This window comes from Camelus dromedarius, chromosome 1 (assembly GCF_036321535.1).
Source record: "Camelus dromedarius isolate mCamDro1 chromosome 1, mCamDro1.pat, whole genome shotgun sequence".
Classification (NCBI taxonomy): domain Eukaryota; kingdom Metazoa; phylum Chordata; class Mammalia; order Artiodactyla; family Camelidae; genus Camelus; species Camelus dromedarius.
Window position 1 is genome coordinate 121,654,568 of NC_087436.1, and position 16,698 is coordinate 121,671,265.

General features: G+C 62.7%; 1 protein-coding gene across 5 annotated transcripts in view; it reads right to left on the reverse strand.

The window, feature by feature from the left end:
• Nucleotides 1–16,604, reverse strand: part of SH3BP2 (SH3 domain binding protein 2) — a 34,177-nt gene extending 17,573 nt beyond the window's left edge. The window contains exons 1-3 of one of the 5 annotated variants that reach the window (XM_031438583.2): nucleotides 16,456–16,587; nucleotides 16,015–16,070; nucleotides 1,934–1,983 (exon numbers count right to left, since the gene is read on the reverse strand). Coding sequence is in view for 1 of the 5 variants with exons in the window: in XM_010997585.3 (XP_010995887.2) it covers nucleotides 293–375 (83 nt within the window). In the remaining 4 variants the exon portion in view is untranslated. Of the gene's footprint in view, nucleotides 1–292; nucleotides 646–1,933; nucleotides 1,984–15,561; nucleotides 16,071–16,455 lie in introns of those variants that run through there. The other 4 variants (XM_031438577.2, XM_031438573.2, XM_010997585.3 and 1 more) reach the window with 4 other exon arrangements.
• Between the last annotated feature and the right edge of the window lie 94 nt (nucleotides 16,605–16,698).

Sequence of the window (16,698 nt, forward strand, 5' to 3'; positions counted from 1 at the left end):
TACGGTGGGAAGGCTCACCTGGACCAGGCCCTCCCCCCTCCTGCCTGCTGCAGGCTGGGCGGCACCTGACGTGGGGCAGGGGTGCCCCAGCAGCGGCTCCCTCTCTGGGAGCCCACGTGCCGTGTCTCGCTCCCAGGGCTCTCCTTGCAAGGGCCCAGGGCCAGCGTCCTGGGAGCCCCACGCAGGCCCTGATGAGGGCCCCGGCCCCCATGCGGGGCCACCCCGAGTGGTTCTACAGACACTGGGCTGGCCCCAGCCCCCGAACCCCCAGTCCCAAGGGCACCCCACTGACCTTGTGGCACTGACCCAGCACATGGCTCTCTTCCTGCCTGGCGACGGGTTGAGGGCAGGTGTCCCGGGACCCAGGAAGGCCATGTGGCTCAGGGGCCATGGGGCGGAGATTCAGCCTGCATCCCCCAGGCGGGTGAGGCCTGATGCCTCCGCGCTGCCCAAAGTGCTGTCCGGCTGGTTGCACCCGATGATCCCTCCTCCTGACAGCCGCCCGCTGCATCTGGGGCCTGTGGCCTCCAGGGCTTCCTCCCCGCCCAGGACTTCCTGTTGCCGGGTCCCTGGGCAGCCCCGGGTAGCCAGCACTTCCTGCCTTCCACCCTCGAGGGCCTGAGGCCCATCCAAGGCCCAGCGCTGTGCCCAGATGGTGCCGTTTGGCCTTCTGGGTTTTAGCCGTACCCCTCTGTGGTCAGAGACCACAGCTCTCCAGGCCCCAGGGCAACACCAGCTGTGTCCCCTGGGAAGAAGCTCCCCGCCAGTCCCCCCCAGGGCCACCTCTGCATATTTGGCTTCTTCCCAGCAAATCATCAGAGCCCCAAATCCCAGGGTGTCAGGCCCAGCTTCTCTGGCACAAGAGACACCCCACAAGAAGCCGGCACTGACACACACTGGGAGCTCGCCACCTCCCCAGGAGCTCTGGCCACCGACATGGACCCTGCTGCCCTGCTCTGTCCTCTGAGGACACAGAGGGGCTGTGCCTCTTGCACCAGAAGCCTTTGGGTTTCAAGTGGCCACCTCTCTGCCCTGACACCAAGGGACCAAGGGACCGGTTCCGAGCCTGGGCCAGGTGTTTCCCCGAGGCCTTCCTGCCCCCTCCCCCCGCAGGCTCTGTGACAGAGCGGGGCTTGCACACCTCCAGGGACCACCACTCTACTGGCTCTGAGAACACCTGGCTTGCTAGAAAGCACTTATGACCCACGTGGCTAAGCACACTTCTGCCACTCCCTGGCCCCTGCCCGGGCCCCCTCAGATGCAGTCTCTCTGGGACGCCCACCCACACTGGACAGATGGAAGGGTGGATGAGGAGGCCTGGGGTGGAGGCAGGAGCCAGAGCCTCCCCAGCCCTTGCCCTAGAGAGCCCCCAGTCACATGACCACAGCCGGGTGGGGGCGGGCAGAGGGCCACACCCGCTAGAGCCCTGGCTTTGCACCCGGATGCCGCAGGGGGAGTCACAGCCCCCAGCAGAGGAGCAGGGGTCTCCATGGAAGTCAGACCCATGTTGGCCACTTCCCCAACCCTTGTATCCCTCTGGGAGGCTAAGGTCAGGATTCCTGGGCTGCTTTGTGACCTCCGCAGGCCCTTCCACTCTGGGCCTCAGTTTCTCTGTGTACCCTCCCATCACCAGAGGCAGCAGGTCATCCCTGCAGCAAATAATGCTGCCCTTCATATTCCTGAAACCGAGGGCGCTCAGCGCCCCCTCCTCTAATAGTGGGAGCTCCACGACCTTTCACACAATGCTAGAAATAACCCTGGAGGTGACCCCACACTGGTATCCAAGCCACAAGATAGGCGGGGCTAGGGTCCCCATACTGGGCCGCTCTGGTCTTCCATCCCCACCTCCCCAAGCTGCAGCTCCTCCCCCAGCCCTGAGGACTCAAAGCTCCAGTCTGGGGACCACCCACCATGCCAGACGCAGGGCACTTACCAGGGTGGGTGGGACCCAGTCAGCAGGGTGGGTGGGAGCCAGGAGTCGGCCTGAAAAAGAGAGAGGGAGAAACTTCTGGGTTCCTGGGATGCTCAGCCTGCTCTGGAGGGAGGCCAGTGCCCCGCAGGGCACCACCTCCGCAGCACCCATGGAGCCTGCCCCCCTCCGTGGCACTCACAGCCTGCTCATCTGCGCTGACCATGAGGACCCTGGGGTCAGAGAGAGCGCTGGCTGGGTGGATGGCCAGGAAACAGGCATGAGGACAGGAACCCGCTGTCACCCAGGGCCGGGTGACTGGAAGCCCCACTGGTGAAAACCTCAAGGTCCCTTGCAAAGGACCCAGGGCCATCCACAGCCAGTAGTGGACCCGCCTCCTCAGCCCCCATCCTCCCAGGTCGTGAGCCCCTCCCCTCTCTGAGCCTCACTCCCCGGTCACCTGCCTTCCAGCTCAGGGTTCCCAGGAACTTGGTCCTGGGCACCATCCAGCTGGGCAGAGGGAGTGGGTGGCCCAGAGAGCAGGGTCTTGCCCAGCGTCACCCAGTAAGGAGAGTGGGCTGAATGGGGCCCTTAGAGACACATGTCCAAGTCCTGGTCCTGGGGAACTATAGTCAGGACCTTATTTGGAAAAAGGATCTTTGCATATGTAATTAAGGAGCTCATCCTGGATTAGCCAAATGGGCCCTAAATCTAACAACAAGCATCCTTGTAAGAGACAAAAAAAAAGCCCTCATAGAAAAGGAAATCAGACTGTGATTACCAGGTGCAGAGGGTGAAGGAGGGGGAGGGGGGCAGGTGGTCGAAAGGTACACAGTTCCAGAGTCCTGGGGGGGTCATGAACAACACAGAGACTACAGCGAACACGGCTGTGTGGTTTACAGGAAAGTTGTTAAGGGAGTAAATCCTAAGAGGTCTCATCGCAGGGAAAATTTCTTTTTCTCTTTTTTGTTTTCTTTTTATTGCATCTATGAGAAGAGGGATGTTAGCTGAACCCGTTGTGGTAACCACTTCACAATAGATGCAGATTAGACCACCAAACTGCATACCTTAAACTAAAAAATAAAAAGAGAGGAGACACCGAGGAGAAGGCGCTGTGAAGACACCGAGGAAGCTGTGGACTGCGGGCAGCCGCTGAAGCTGGAAGAGGTGGCGGCGGAGGAGGGAGTCTCCCCCGGAGCCTCCCGAGGGAGCGCGGCCCTGCTGGCTCCTTGATTTTGAATTCTGGCCTCCAGGGCTGTGAGAAGACATTTCTGTTTTTCCCAGCCCCCAGCGTGAGGTACTTTGCTAGGGCAGCCATGGGAAAGTACTTGACACGGGCTCTGCCCGAAGTCCTTTCCCTGTTCGAAGTGCAGGCCCTGGTTAATCTGAAACCCTAGAGGGTGACGCTGTCTCTGTGCGCAGTGCCCCTCCGTGGGCATCCAGCTGGATGGGGCAAATCGGAGCCAGGAGCCTCCTGCAGGCCCGGCCCATCACCTCCCACCCCTCCCTGCACGGGCCCTGAGGCCGTGCCCAGCCCACACCCACCAGACTTGCCGGACCCACCTCCTGGCCTCTAGTTCACGCCCCCCTGGCCAGCCCTTCCTTGGCTCCATCAGGCCATTTCCACCACCGTGGATGGGGTCTGGCTCCTGCTGCTGCCCTGGGCCCAGGGCCCGGGGCCTGTCGCACAGGACCGCCGTGCCCCATTCCCAGTGCAGGCAGTCTCCTCTGCCTAGAGCTCTGTTCTCCGACAAATGCTTGCTCCCCCCTCGAGAACAGAACCATCTAGAACCTCACTGCATTCTCTGAATTCTCCAAGTCAATAGCTCAGCCCTGTCCACCAGCGTGTCACATGTGTCCCCCAGCACTCCCCACGGGTCTGGGTCCCACTGAGTCCCCACAGCCCAGGTCAGTGGCTGGCCCACAGCAGGGGCAGAGCGACAGATGGATGGCAGGACGGATGGGTCCGGGGTCATGTCTACGCACACGGCTACACCCCTGATATGGCTATAACCAGCACATGCCTGGACCGTCCCTTAGAGCCAGAGAGAACAGTGGCCTGGAGCTAATCTGACCCCCAATGAAAACAAATGTCCAGTGGCTGCAGCAAAGTCCCATTGCCCCAGGACCTCTGCTTGTTAAGACAAGCTGCCGTGCACCGGCTGAGCATTCGAATCTGCTCATTGCAAAAGACAGAACAGGAAACAAACAAACAACAACAAGAAAAAACAGAGAACAGGCCAGCATCCCCAGAATTCAGCGGTATGCTGGGGTCTAGGAGGCCCCCAGGGCTTCTCAGGGCTGCCCAGGGTGGAGGCGAGAGGCAGCCCCGCCACTCCTGTCGAGGGCCAAGGGGCTAGGGGATATGCAGAAGAGGCTGGCATGGACAGCTGTCCACGTGGAGCCTGGCGAGGGCCAAATGGAGGCGGGGTGTGATCTCTACTCTGGGACCCTTGGCCCTTAAGCTCTGCCTCCACTGAGGACTCATAAAGCCCGCTCAGCCCCAGAGCCCACCCAGGCCTCCTCTCTAGGCCTGGTGTCCTGCCTGGAGCCATCGTTCCCAAACTGGGCAGCATTTCTCAAGGGCCAGGGCTGAGGGCTGGCTCAGCACAGGGAGCGGGGCTGGGGGCCCTCCGAGAGTCCAGGTGCAGGGGGCACTCAGCAGAGCCCTGGGCAGGGTTCCTGGGCCTGAGGAGCAGCCCGTCGGTGGGCGGAGGCTGGCTGGCAGGGCCTCCGGGCCCAGGTCCACCATCAGGCCCAGGGTCCATGGCAGGCGGTGGTGCGGGCAGTGGGTTCGGGGGAGGGGCAGGTTGGCAGCGTCACTCCCCGGCTCCACTCTTGCCTCAAACCACAAGCCAGCAGAGGCGTTTCAGGATTCACACTTCAGTCATCATGACTCTGACAAGTTTCCACCTTTTAATTGCTTGAGAAAGAAACTCTCCAGAGTGCTGACGTGTGGCCGGGCCCACCCCCACGTTCCTGGCCCCTCGCCCACGGCTGCAGCCCGCCCCACTTGCCAGCCCCTCCCCACCCGCCGCCTGGCCGGAAGAGGCTCACGGCCACGCACGCAGCCAGCGTGGGCACCCCGCACGGGGCACAGGCCCTGCCCCCGAGAGGCGCTTCCCTTCAGATGCTCCTGTCCACCGCGAGGGCTGCTCCACCCACAGGACCTTGGGGGGCAGGATGGCACTGTGGTTAGAGCACAGGCTTCCCTGGGGACAGGCTGGGTTCAGTCCTAACCTTGTGGCCTGCTCTGAGCCCGTTTCCTCAGGTGAACCGTGGGGCTATCCTGAGCACCACCTGGCACGGCTGGGCGGGGCTACCCCAGGGGTTCAGTTGGCCACACCAACATCATGGTCGTGTCAGGAAGGGAGAACGCTCTCCTGAACCGCTCCTGCTGGGAGCCAGGCAACTCCTTTCCACCCTGCCCTTGCGGGTCTGGACCCCCAAGCACCCAGCCTCCCTGCCCACCATTGGCCCCGCACTGAGTCACATTCCCAGGGTTAGAAATTCCACCCAAAGGTGACAGACACATTTGTCCCGGTGGCTGGCTCAGCCCAGAGCCATTTCCCTTCTCCTTGGCCCCACTGCCACCTCCTCGGCCCCACATCCACACCCACTAGGCGCACACACAGCCCCGTCCCTTCTCCTGCACAGGTTCTGCCCACGTGCAGGACCCCTCTCCCAGCTCCTAGGAGCCGCTTCGCCCCGCTCACGCCCCCCTGCACACTGACTGCAGCATTTTCAGTCTGTTGACTGTCCGCCCCTCTCTTGACATAGCTCTGGGGGACAGTCATTCCTTGTGTCTGCCCCCTCGGTATCCCCAGAGTGGACCCAGCATGAAACAGCACTGATACCCCCACAGCATGAGCTAGTGGGGTGCAGATCCCACCCCATTGGTGGGCACTCCTTACTCTGCATGGGGTCCAATCCTGGAGCTCATTTACTGAATTAAACCATTCATCTTGCCCCAAGCATCCCCACTTCTCCATCCCTGGGGGACCCTTGGCTGCAATGAGAGATGCCTAGTGCAGGGGCTCTGCTGTCCACGGAGCAAGGCCTGGACATCCCCGGAATGACCTTGGCCAGGCACTTGACTTCTTCCAGCCTCAGGCATCCTTGTCCACAAAGCAAGGCCAGTAGTCACCACTGGCAGAGCAGGTGTAGGGCCCGGACAATGCACCCTCACACCTCACAGCAGGTGGACCAGGCCCCAGGCAGACCAGGCTGCCTGACACTGCTTCTGAGGTCCAAGGGGTGTGCTTGGGAGAATCCACTAAGTACCTTTGTCAGGACGCCCAGAGGGGGCAGCATCAGGCTGACCCTGGGCAGACAGGAACCCTCAGAAAGCAGGACTTCCCCGAATCCAGCCTGCTCCACCCCCTTCCCAGTCACCATTGTGTCCGCTCCTTGGGTCACGCCACCCTGGCTTCCTCTGCTCACGCTCGCTGAGCCCCACCCTGCTGGGCTGCAGAAGGCCCCAGAGGTGGTTCTGGTGCTGGGTGCCAGGCCTCCCTCCCCACCACACAGAGCCTGGTCCTGCCCTCAGCAAAGGGCCTGGTCTCTGCCACCAGCCCAGGCCTCAGGAGCACGGGCTATACCACCAGCCAGACCCTCCTAGGGACACTGATGTCACATGCACAACCTGTGGGGACAGACTCCCCACCTGCTAAAGCCAAGATGGGGGGGGTCATGAAGGCGGGGGGCGCTTTCCTGCCTGCAGCCCACCTCTTGGGAAAGGAGGGCCAAGCCAAGGGCAGGGAGCACCCTCCAGGAATGTCCACCCAGGGCCAAGGAGTCCACTCCGTGGCCCACTCAGTCCCCAACTGCCCAGTCTCCTGCTCTCCTGACGAAGAAGTCGAGGCTGATGGGCTGCAGCCATGGCCACCTTGCCAGCACTGCCTGTGTGGTCCAGAGCCAGGGCCTCCTCATCCACACCATGCAGCCTGGCATTCTGGCCACACCTGGCTCTGAGGGGGCGTAAGGAGGAGAAGGAGCCCCAGGACCTCCTCTCTGGAAGGATGCTGGCTCTCACCTGGCAGAAAACCCACCAGACCAGAGGGCAGTGGGAGGAGGGCCCCTGGGTTCTGGGCAGAGGCTGGGGCACAAGGGGTGGGACATACCGAGTGCAGGAACAGGCACATGCCAGCCTATCCTCATGAATTCAGGGTCTGCCTCTGTTTTACACTTATCTCCAGCGCCCAGGGGGCCTTGTCAGGAGACTCTTCCGGCCACAAGCCCCCATTCTGAGCCCCGCTCGCCACTGCTGGTTCCCTGGTACTGGGGCAAAGGAAGACAGTCAGGGCATTGCCACCTGCAGGCAAACACTGCACCCTTCAGCCCTGGGGATCCAAGTTGGCCTCGCCCTCTGTCTGGGGCTCCTAATCCGCTGGAGAGGCAGCCACCTCTGACTCACACCCTTGTGACAACCCACCCACCCAGACACAGTGACACATCAGCTAGCATCGACATGCAGTAGCCAAGCAGGAGATGCCACGGAAAGTGTCTTGGATAGGAAAGAGCTTATGCAAAGGGCCTGGGGTTGGGCTGGGGTGGGAAGAGGTGCACAATTTCAGACAGGAGGGACAAAGGCAGGTCCGGTCCAGAACCACTTGTCAGGGCCACGTGTCCAGCTGAGTGTGGATGGGACTCAGACCTGATGCTGGCACACCGCAGGGGCACTTGCTGTATGAGTCCACCACACTGGCAACCACCTGCGAGGCATCGCAGGGTAGGCCGCCAGGGACACCGGCCTGGGACCCAGCAGCATCTGTTCCATTACTCATCTCTTTAGGATCTTTTGTGCCTCAGTGGCCTCCCTTTAACCACCACAAAGCTCTGGGGTACCTCACAGCATTTCACCAGGTCAGAGTTCCCAGGTCAGGGCAAAGGGCACCAGGGCCCAGGGACACGAGGTATGGCCCCCATCTAGGCCTCCATATACCTCTGGGGGTCCCTGGGCCACTCACTTTCCCAAGAACTATCTGTCCTGCCCACCCTGCCACAGGCTGCAATCCATCACGGCCACGTCCCTGTCATAAGGCCCTTCCCTCCTTCCTCTCACTTCAGCATTTTAGGGTTTGGTTGGTCTTCAGTTTTAATCCATTTATTTTTGTCCTTTTATCTCTAATGTTAATATTTTTGAGCACTTTTGAGCTGTTTTCAATTTTGTTTTTCTTTAATGCTGTCGAGTAATTTTCAGCCTCTGAGTTTTTAATTTTATTGCATTGTCTTTCGCTTTTGGTCATCTTCCGTTTCTTAGTAAACTTTAGGTTGGCCTCCGGAGGTCTCTTGTCTGGGGTGGGTCTTGCTCTCTCACCGGCTACCTCCTGGGGTCCCCCGCCGGCTGGGAGAGGGGTCACAATGTGACAGCCAGCCCTTCTGCCTGGCTGCTGTGGGCAGGGGCCCCAGGGAGCAGGCCGCGGCCATTCCCAGGCCCAGGTCTCTGGCTGGACAGAGGCAGGGAGGCAGACAGGCCCAGCAGGGAGAGAGCCAGGGAGAGAGCCAGAGGCAGGAAGAGGCGCAGACGGAGGGCAAAAGAGGGAAGGAGCCCCAGGCCAGCCCCCAGAGCTGGGGAACTGAGAGCAGCTGTTCCTCCTTGGCCTGGGAACCCCAAGCGGGCGCTGGACCGATGACTCACGGCCGCTGGCTCCTGTCCGAGCCCCTCGGCAGGGGCCCACAGGGGGCTGGGCTGACCCCACCATTCCCAGGCGCCCTCACACTGCCCCATTGTTCAGAGGCCCAGTGAGGAGAAGTGTCTGGCAGTGGGCCCAGGTTGGTGCAGGAAAGGGGCCCAGCCTTAGCCTCCCCTGCGCCTCCGGGCCGCCTTCACAGATGGGGCAGGAGACAGGAGAGAGCGGGGGCAGGACAGGAGGGGTATCCATCCTGCCACTCTGCGACTGGGCACACGGTCCCTCTTCCAAGGCCAATGGTCTTGTGGGATCCTGCACCCCACACCCACCCTCCTACACCCCACCCTCCGACTCTGAGCCCTGCTCCCAGCCACAGCAGGGAGGCAACTCTCAAAGGCGACTGTGCTCAGTCTCGGGTTCAAGGCCCTCAACCCGCTGGTGCCCGACCACGACAGACGGCTCGCACACCCTCCCTGACCACTCCGCAAACTCAGGTCTCCCCAAGACACCCTGATGCCCCACAGTCAGGCCAGGGAGGGGTGCCCTCAGGGGTCCCCAGAGCCCAGTGCGGGGCTGGAGGCGGGGGTCTCTGGAGGCTCATCCAGGCCGGCCCTTCCTCAGAGGGGTGGGCGGCTCTAGTCAGGGCCTCTCCCTCTGCTCAACCTCCCTGCACCCCACCCCTGACACAGCAGCCTTAGGGGGCTTCACCAGATCCCCACGGGCAGGCAGAGCACCCGCCTGGCCCTGCCGTCTGCCCCGCAGGCCCATCATGGACAAGGCGAATGCTCTCGTCTAACTGTCTGCCTAACTGAGGTCCCCAGAGGCAAGGCGGCTTCTGATCAGCAGAGCCAGGGACCAAGTTCCTGAGTGCCAGCCCTTAAGGCCTCCTCCCAGCCGGGGACCTGCCACGGGCCTGGGGCGGCCTGTACTGGGTGGCAGAGGGGACACAGCTCAGTGAACACTCCAGAGACACCCTCCCCCTCCCCAGGGAGACAGCCATGGGGTCACACGACTGTCAGCTGGAAAAGGCAGCAAAGAGGACTGGGGAGGGGACAGAGTCGGAACTACCAGAGCCTGGTACAGCCCAGCCTCACCGGGTCTGCCTTCCCCAGCCCCGGCGGCCCCTCAGTGCAGATCACCAACTTCACCCTGGGCGCCTGCCCCCCGCCCCCACCGCACACCTAGCCCTCCTGCAGGTCCCATTCGCCCAAGGCTTTGAAGCAAGCCTCCACACAGCCACCACCACGGGGGATGGGGCTTGTGCGTCTGTGCGGCGGGGTGTGGTCTCCAGACCCCAGGGTGAGCTTTGAAAAGAAAACAGCCCTTGCTTAAAACCCTCCCCCGCCCACAGCCCGACCTCTCTGGCCCCTTCTGCTTTCTCGCAGCCTCCCCTTCGGAGCCTCCACGCCAGCACACAGCCGGACCCCTTGGCCTGGCCCCTCCTGCCCCTCCTGCTCCCACCCCAAGAAGGCCCCACCTTTGGTGCCCCCAATGGCACCTCCTACACCATTCTTGGGTACTGCCCACCGGCAGGCCAAGACGGTGCCTGCTGCCTCACCTGGCCCCGTGCCCTCCCCCACAGCCAGCCCGGGCCCAGCACCCAGGAGGGGTCCCTGTGTCTTCTAGGCGGCGGGTGAATCAACATGGAGGCCACTGGGGTGGGGCTGTCTCCTCCTGCTTCTCAAGACCTCAGCCCTGAAACAGCTGCCCCTTCGGTGCCCAGCCGGCAGGAACCCTGGGCTCGGGGCAAGGCCTCCTAGATCCTGCCCAGGGTGAAGGGTGTCTCTTTCTCAATGCTCTTCCTTCCCCAGTGACTTCCTGCCCCCAGCGCAGGCACAGCCACCACTGACCATAGCACTCATGCCCCCAGTCACATTCTCAGGAGAACAAGAAGGCTGATCTCAGAGGGGTCCTGCCCTAGGTGGCAAAACTTGCAGGGCTGCTGTCCAGGATCCCAGGGTGGGCTGGGCACCATCCCTCACTCCATTTTATAGCAGGTGGACCCCAGCGCCACTGGAGCTGAGGCCCAGCTGAGCCAGGGCCCGGGGCTGCGCCCAGACCGGGACACCTCCCCTGACAGCAGGACCAGGCATCAGCCTCTTCTGGCAGCAGCAGCCCAGGGTCTGGAACCAAATCAGGCCGGGTCCTGGTGAGGCCTGGAAGTTATTCCAGAGTCTCCCCATGGGCCGCCCTGAGCAGCTTCCCGTGTAGCAGGGAGCTGGCACCAGGGACCCCAGCCCTGGGGCAGGCCAGGCAGAAAGTCCCCCTGGGTAGGATCCGAGAGAAGACGGAGGTGGGGGGCAGGGGGGAGGACCTTGTGGGGAAGGGTGGCCAGCAGGTGTGCAGCACAGCACAAACAAGGCCCTGCTGGAGGCCAAGGCTCTGTCCCCAAGGGGCCTTGGCTCTGACAAGAGCTGGGTGGTCAGCAGGGAGACCGCAGTGGCCTGGCACCGACCGCAGGGGCTCTGAGGCCCTTTGCTGCCTCCAGCTTGCAGCAGGCCACTCCCACGTGCCCCGCCAAGCACCCAATGGCCACCTGAACCCCCAGGGGTTTCAGGCCAGATGGTGACGGCAGTAGGAAGCCACCTCTTGTCCTGTGCTGAAGGGCAGGGAACGCAGCGCTCCACCCTCTGCCCACCATGGTCAAACCCACCCAGCTGACTGCCAGCCTGCCGCCAGGGCCCAGCCCCCAGCACTGGGTTTGCCCGGCTGTCTGGGGATGCAGCGGCTCGGTGCCCACCTTTTACGCCCCTCAGGGAAGGCCTTCCTTTTCTGGCCTCAAATAGGAGAGGAAGCAGCCAGGGTAGGGAGGTCATTCTTTAGGAGACAAGGAGTGTGTTGAGTTTCCCTGCATGCCTCCCTCCTGCTCCAGCACGGGGCAGGGCGCTATTCCTTCCATCACTCAGGACTCCCAGGCCCGCCTTCCAGGATCCTTCCCCACCACTCTCCTGCTGGGTGCAGACCTAACCTTGCCAGGGCCGTGCCTAGGGGACTAACTCCCTGGGACCTAAAGACCATGTCCCCGCTGTGGCCAGTGGCTCTGGGGAGCCCAAGCTGACCCCAATCTTGGCCCCAACGTGTGTCTCTAGGAACGAACAGCCACAGAGAACAGAATGGCTTCCACTTAGAGTGGGCGCCATGGACCCCCCGCCTCAGTCACCCTGTCTGAACCACTGCTGGGGCCCCTGAGACCGGGTGGCTGGAGTGGTGACTGTTGAGGGCTGTGGCAGCTGGAGCCTATGGCTCGGTGGGGCTGTGATGGAAACCTCGAGAGGTTCAAGCAAGGCCACAGCAGAACCACCCACTATGATCTGATTGGAAACTTCGCCAACCGGGCGGCAGAGGCCTTCCAAGATGACAGAACACATCTGTCTCTGATGATGAGCCGGAGTTAAACACGCCCTGCCTGCAGCCATCCAGGCTTCAGTCTGTGGGAGCTTCACAGGGGAACTTCCCTCCTCTGGGCCAGGCCCCCAAGGGCACTGCTGGGCAGTCAGATGTGGCCCTGTCCTTCATGAGTTCCCGGTCGGGCAGGGAGAAGCAGACAGGTAAACACGACCAGGGAATGGGCCCGGGCCTGCAGGAGGCATCCGCCTCGGGAGGTGGGGGCAGGGCCGGGGCCGGGCCCCAGCACCAAGCAGGACACTTAAGCCTTACTAAACTGCTTCTGAGGAAGAGTGGCAGGGTGAGCCAGACAGGCGGAGCTGCTACCTGTCCACTCCTGGGGACATGCTTGGCCCATGGCCTGGTACACAGGACACTCCGGCATGCCTGAGAGGGGCAGAGGCCTGCGGGCAGCAGCCTTCTGAAGGGGTCCCACCACTGCCCCAGCGGTAGGGTTCAGAGTGGGGTGGCAAAGGCCTCATCCTCCAGCCAGGGCCCTAAGTGGGCTGTGGGTGCTGCCCCGGGCTCCCAAGGCTTTGGGAACCAAGCCACGGCCCACCCTGCATTCCAGGACCTTGGGTCGACCCCTGACCTCTCTCCACTTTGCCAGCAATGAGGGGTGGGGGCCAGGCTGGCTCCGCCCACCCCGGCTCAGGGCAGTGGGTGTGAGGACACAGGGCTCTCTAATGCCACATAGCAGCTTGCAGGATAACAGCACCCCCTCTGGCAGGACTAGAGGAAACCCCTGAAGTGGAGCTGCAGGGTCTGTGTGAGGTCAAGGACAGGGAGCCCAGCTGGGGCTGGAGGTGTGGCCCTGATGGCGCCCCTTGCAGGATCTAGGTCCCACAGTGAGGACTGTGTCTCTTTTAACTTTCCTGAGGATACCGTAAGTTAGAACTGTTTCAACCTCATTTCACAAGGAGCGACCTGAAGTCCAGAGAGTCACTTGGACATGAAAGGGACACAGGCTACTCCTGTGCTGGGAATGTGACTCCCCTCTGCTTCTTGGGAGAAACTGTTTGCTGGCTCAGAGAAGCCCCAGGGAAGCCTCCTCCAGGCTGGCTCAGCCTCTGTTCATGGGGGAGCCCACCCTCGGCACCGCACGTGTGGCGCCACCTTGGGGCTGTCACCTGTCAGCCTGGCAGGCCCTGGGGGCAGGGACCTCCGCTCCCTCTGCAGGTTCCAGCAGGCAGGCACCCCACACCCTACCCAGTGGCCTGGAACGGGCGTGCTTGGCAGTGGGCCGCCCCTGCCCTGGGCTGAGCCTGCACACAATAAACATCTGATTCACAAGGAAGCAGAGGGCACTTCTCGGAATCAGAGCTGCAGACCAAACCCTCAGGCCCCACCAACCAAACCAGGCCACTGCCTCGGGCGACCAAGCCCACACCCTTCCTGGAGGCCAACTGGCAAGGCGCCCTGGGGCCCACCGTGGCTAGCCAGCACGCGCTGAGGGTCAGTGTCCCCTGGACCTCAGGGTCAGGGGTGAAGGAAACGCCAGGTCTGCCAGCAGCTCCAGGTGGTTCGTGACCTGGGATGGGGGTGGGCAGGGGCTGACCTGCAGGCAGCCCCAGAGCTGGAACCTCAGAAGTTCTGGTGCCCAGGGAGAAGGAGGGAGTGGGGCGGGCTTTTGCCTCTCCTGGGAGCCCAGGCCACCTCAAGCCCCATCAGGCCCCCTCCCCAACGAGGGCCAGCCTGGGTTTGCACTTCACTGGGATGGTGCTTTGGAGTTCAGGTGCAGCTTGGAGCCTGGCCCCTGCCAAAGCCAGGGGCTTCTATCCCCTGAGAGTTCACTAAGGAGGCTCAGGTCTCCCAGCCACAGCTGAGCAGCAGTTCCCTCTCTCCTGGCATCACCCCGTCTGCCCTGGTGCCTAGGCCTAGGGCCTTTAAGGACAATGACCAGGCGGCAGGCGCTGCTGGGTCTGCCTGCCCAAGGCTACAAAGGGTCTAGAATGCTCCCTGGCCCCTCACCTCTCGGACTTAGGTGGCCCACACATAAGACTGTCCCCAGTCCTTCGATGCCTGGTCAGGGCCACTGGAAAGATCCAGAGGCCTTTTGGAGAAAGGCCGCCTACCTGGGGGGGAGGATTTCAGTGTCCTGACAGCCCCCCTCCCTGCCTCCCAGGCCCCTCTGCACTTTGATCCATGTCCCTCACCACATCCAGTGCACGTCAGGCCACTGGTCAAACTGGTCTGCCACTCTCTCCACTGCTAGCCTTTGGCTCAGTCTGTTCCCACCCTCATGACTGTCCACCTGGTCCAAACAGCCTTCCTCCTGACTGCAAATCCTGCTCTCACTGGCTACCTATAGCCCACCTCTCTCGGCAGTGCTGGCCACACTACCTGGGGTTATTACAGAACCACATATGTGCATGCCCCAGCCTTACTGAGGCCACCTACTGGCCAGCCAGTGAGGGGAGGGGCCTACCAGTCACTGACGCTTGTCCTACTGTAGAGCTTCAAGGACAGAAGCCAGGAGGACCCAGGCGGCTCCCCAAGTCTGGCCGCTCCTGACAGACTCAGGCCTTTGCCATGAGACCCAAGCGGGAGAGGACCTGGGAGCTTGCCCTTTGTCTCAGGCCTCTCCAGGTCCAGCCCCATGCCCACTGCCAACCAGAGGTGGCCTAGCTATCCCTGTTACCCAGCCCTGAGGACCAAGGAATACACCCCCAGTGGTTCACGGTCACTGCACACCAACCATGTGCCAGCACTAGCCAACCGCTAGACACTCACAACCACCCACGAGGTGGAAAGTCGTTCACTCCCTCCACTTGACAGACAAGGAAGCCGAGGCTCAGCAGTGTGAAGCCTCCAGGCCAAGATCACACAGCTGGTGAATGGTCGTGGCCACATTCAAAGCCAGGACCCAGGCCCTCTGTGTCCAAGGCTGGGCCACTTGGTCTGTGTGTGTGTGTGCTTCAGACTTCCCACCTGCAGGCCTGCAGCTTGCGTGCACCCATGTTGAGGGGGGCTGGTGGGGGCTGACTCAGCGCCTGACTTTCCTCTGTCCACGTGAACAGGAAGGGCTAAGGGAGATTTGGAGCCGCCCGCCTCCCTATCTCTCCCAGGGTAGCCTCCTTGGTGGGCTCCTCCCTGACTCTGTAAGCCTGAGGAACTCCCCCAAAAGGCCAGGCCCTCTTTTCAGATGGCTAAGGGGGACCAGTCTGGGCCACCTACCTATCTGTCCTTCTGCTTGCCCCCTCTGCCCAGGGTGTGTCCCAACACCAGGCACAGAGCCAAGTAATGGACTAGGGGGCAGGCAGAGAAGGGGAATTACAACAGAGTCCTCCCCCCTTAAAGCCCCTATCCTGGCCCCCTGGCCCACCCGGAGTGGAGCCCTCGCTCCCAGGGAGTCCTCCGGGTGTCCTGGGTATAGAACACAGTGGGAGGAGAGCCAGGAGGTCGTGGAACCCTGGCCTGGTCTCACAGAGCCTGGGCCAGAGAGGGCAGGGGGATGACCAGGCTCACACTGAGTCAGTGCTGGGCTGGACTTAAACCTGGAAACAGACCACGACACCAGGACTGGCCAAGCCCCCTTGGCCATCAGACTGTCGTGAAAGAATTCTACACATTTTATCACCATCATGGCAACTGACATTTCCTGGGCCCCCTTTGTGCTGGGGCCTGGTTACGCACCTCATCAGGAAGCTCCCATGTGTCAGCCACACCGCAACTCCAGAAGTCCTACACGGAGCCCTCGCCCAGGCCAGGGCCACTTATGAGGGGCACTTTACTCAGCATGGCCACCTGGCCAGCAGGCACAGACGTCACCAGTGTTGACAGACGGGCAAGCCGAGGCACAGAGAGAGGATGAGAGGCACTCGGGGTCCCGCAGGGCGACAGGCGCAGTGGGCTCTTGGCTCCCACGCTGTAGCAGGGCTCAGGCAGGCTAAACACCCCCTGTGCAGCCACCGTCAGCACTTCACCAAGGGAAGCCTGATCCCAGAGCAGCAGGGAAGAGCTGGTCTGCTGGGAGGGGCCGGGCCCATGTGTGGAAGGAAGGCTGTCCCCAACCCCCCAACTCTGATGCGGTTCTTCAAAATAAGCATGGCAGACACCCTCTGAGCCACGGGGCTATCAGTCACTCACACTTCAGTGTGAATCAGCTCCAACAGGCAGCTTTTCTCCCACCTTCGTTTCGCCAGCTGAGGGAAGGAAAGTCTGGATTACCGGGAGGAGGTGGAAGCAAACTCTCCGCCTGGGCCTTCGGAGGCCGAGTCGTGCGGGTTCTGTAATGGGGGCCTGCGGCGGTTTGTGAGCCCCAGGGGCCTGGAGAAGCGGGAGACCAGAGGGATGAGGGGCCGCGGGACGGACGCTACACCACTGCTCCCACCCGCGGCCTCCAGCGTGCACCCCGCGCACCCCCGACCCCGCGCACTTTCTCACGCGGTGGCGCCGCCAGGCCCGGTGCGAGCTGGAGCTGATCGCCCCTCGACCGCCCTACGGCGAAGACCCTGGCCCCGGGGGCTCCGACCAGCCCGGGGGACGCGATCGCGCTCCGCCAGTCCGCGCCCCGCCGTCGTGCCTTACCTGCCGAGGCTCTGCTCCCACCTCCGCGGGCCGTGCGTCCCGGCGGCGGTTCCGGCTCAGCCGCCAGGCGCTGCCGCCCGCCGGGCCGGTAGCCAGGAGATCTGCCAGCTGAGCGCTTCGGCCGCGCGACTCCGCCAGGGCCCGCCCGGCCCCGCCCGGCCCCGCCCCTTCGGCCTGGCCCCTCCCTCCCTGGCTCTGGGCCCCACCCCGGCCTCAGGCCCCGCCCGTTCTGTCTGGCCCGCC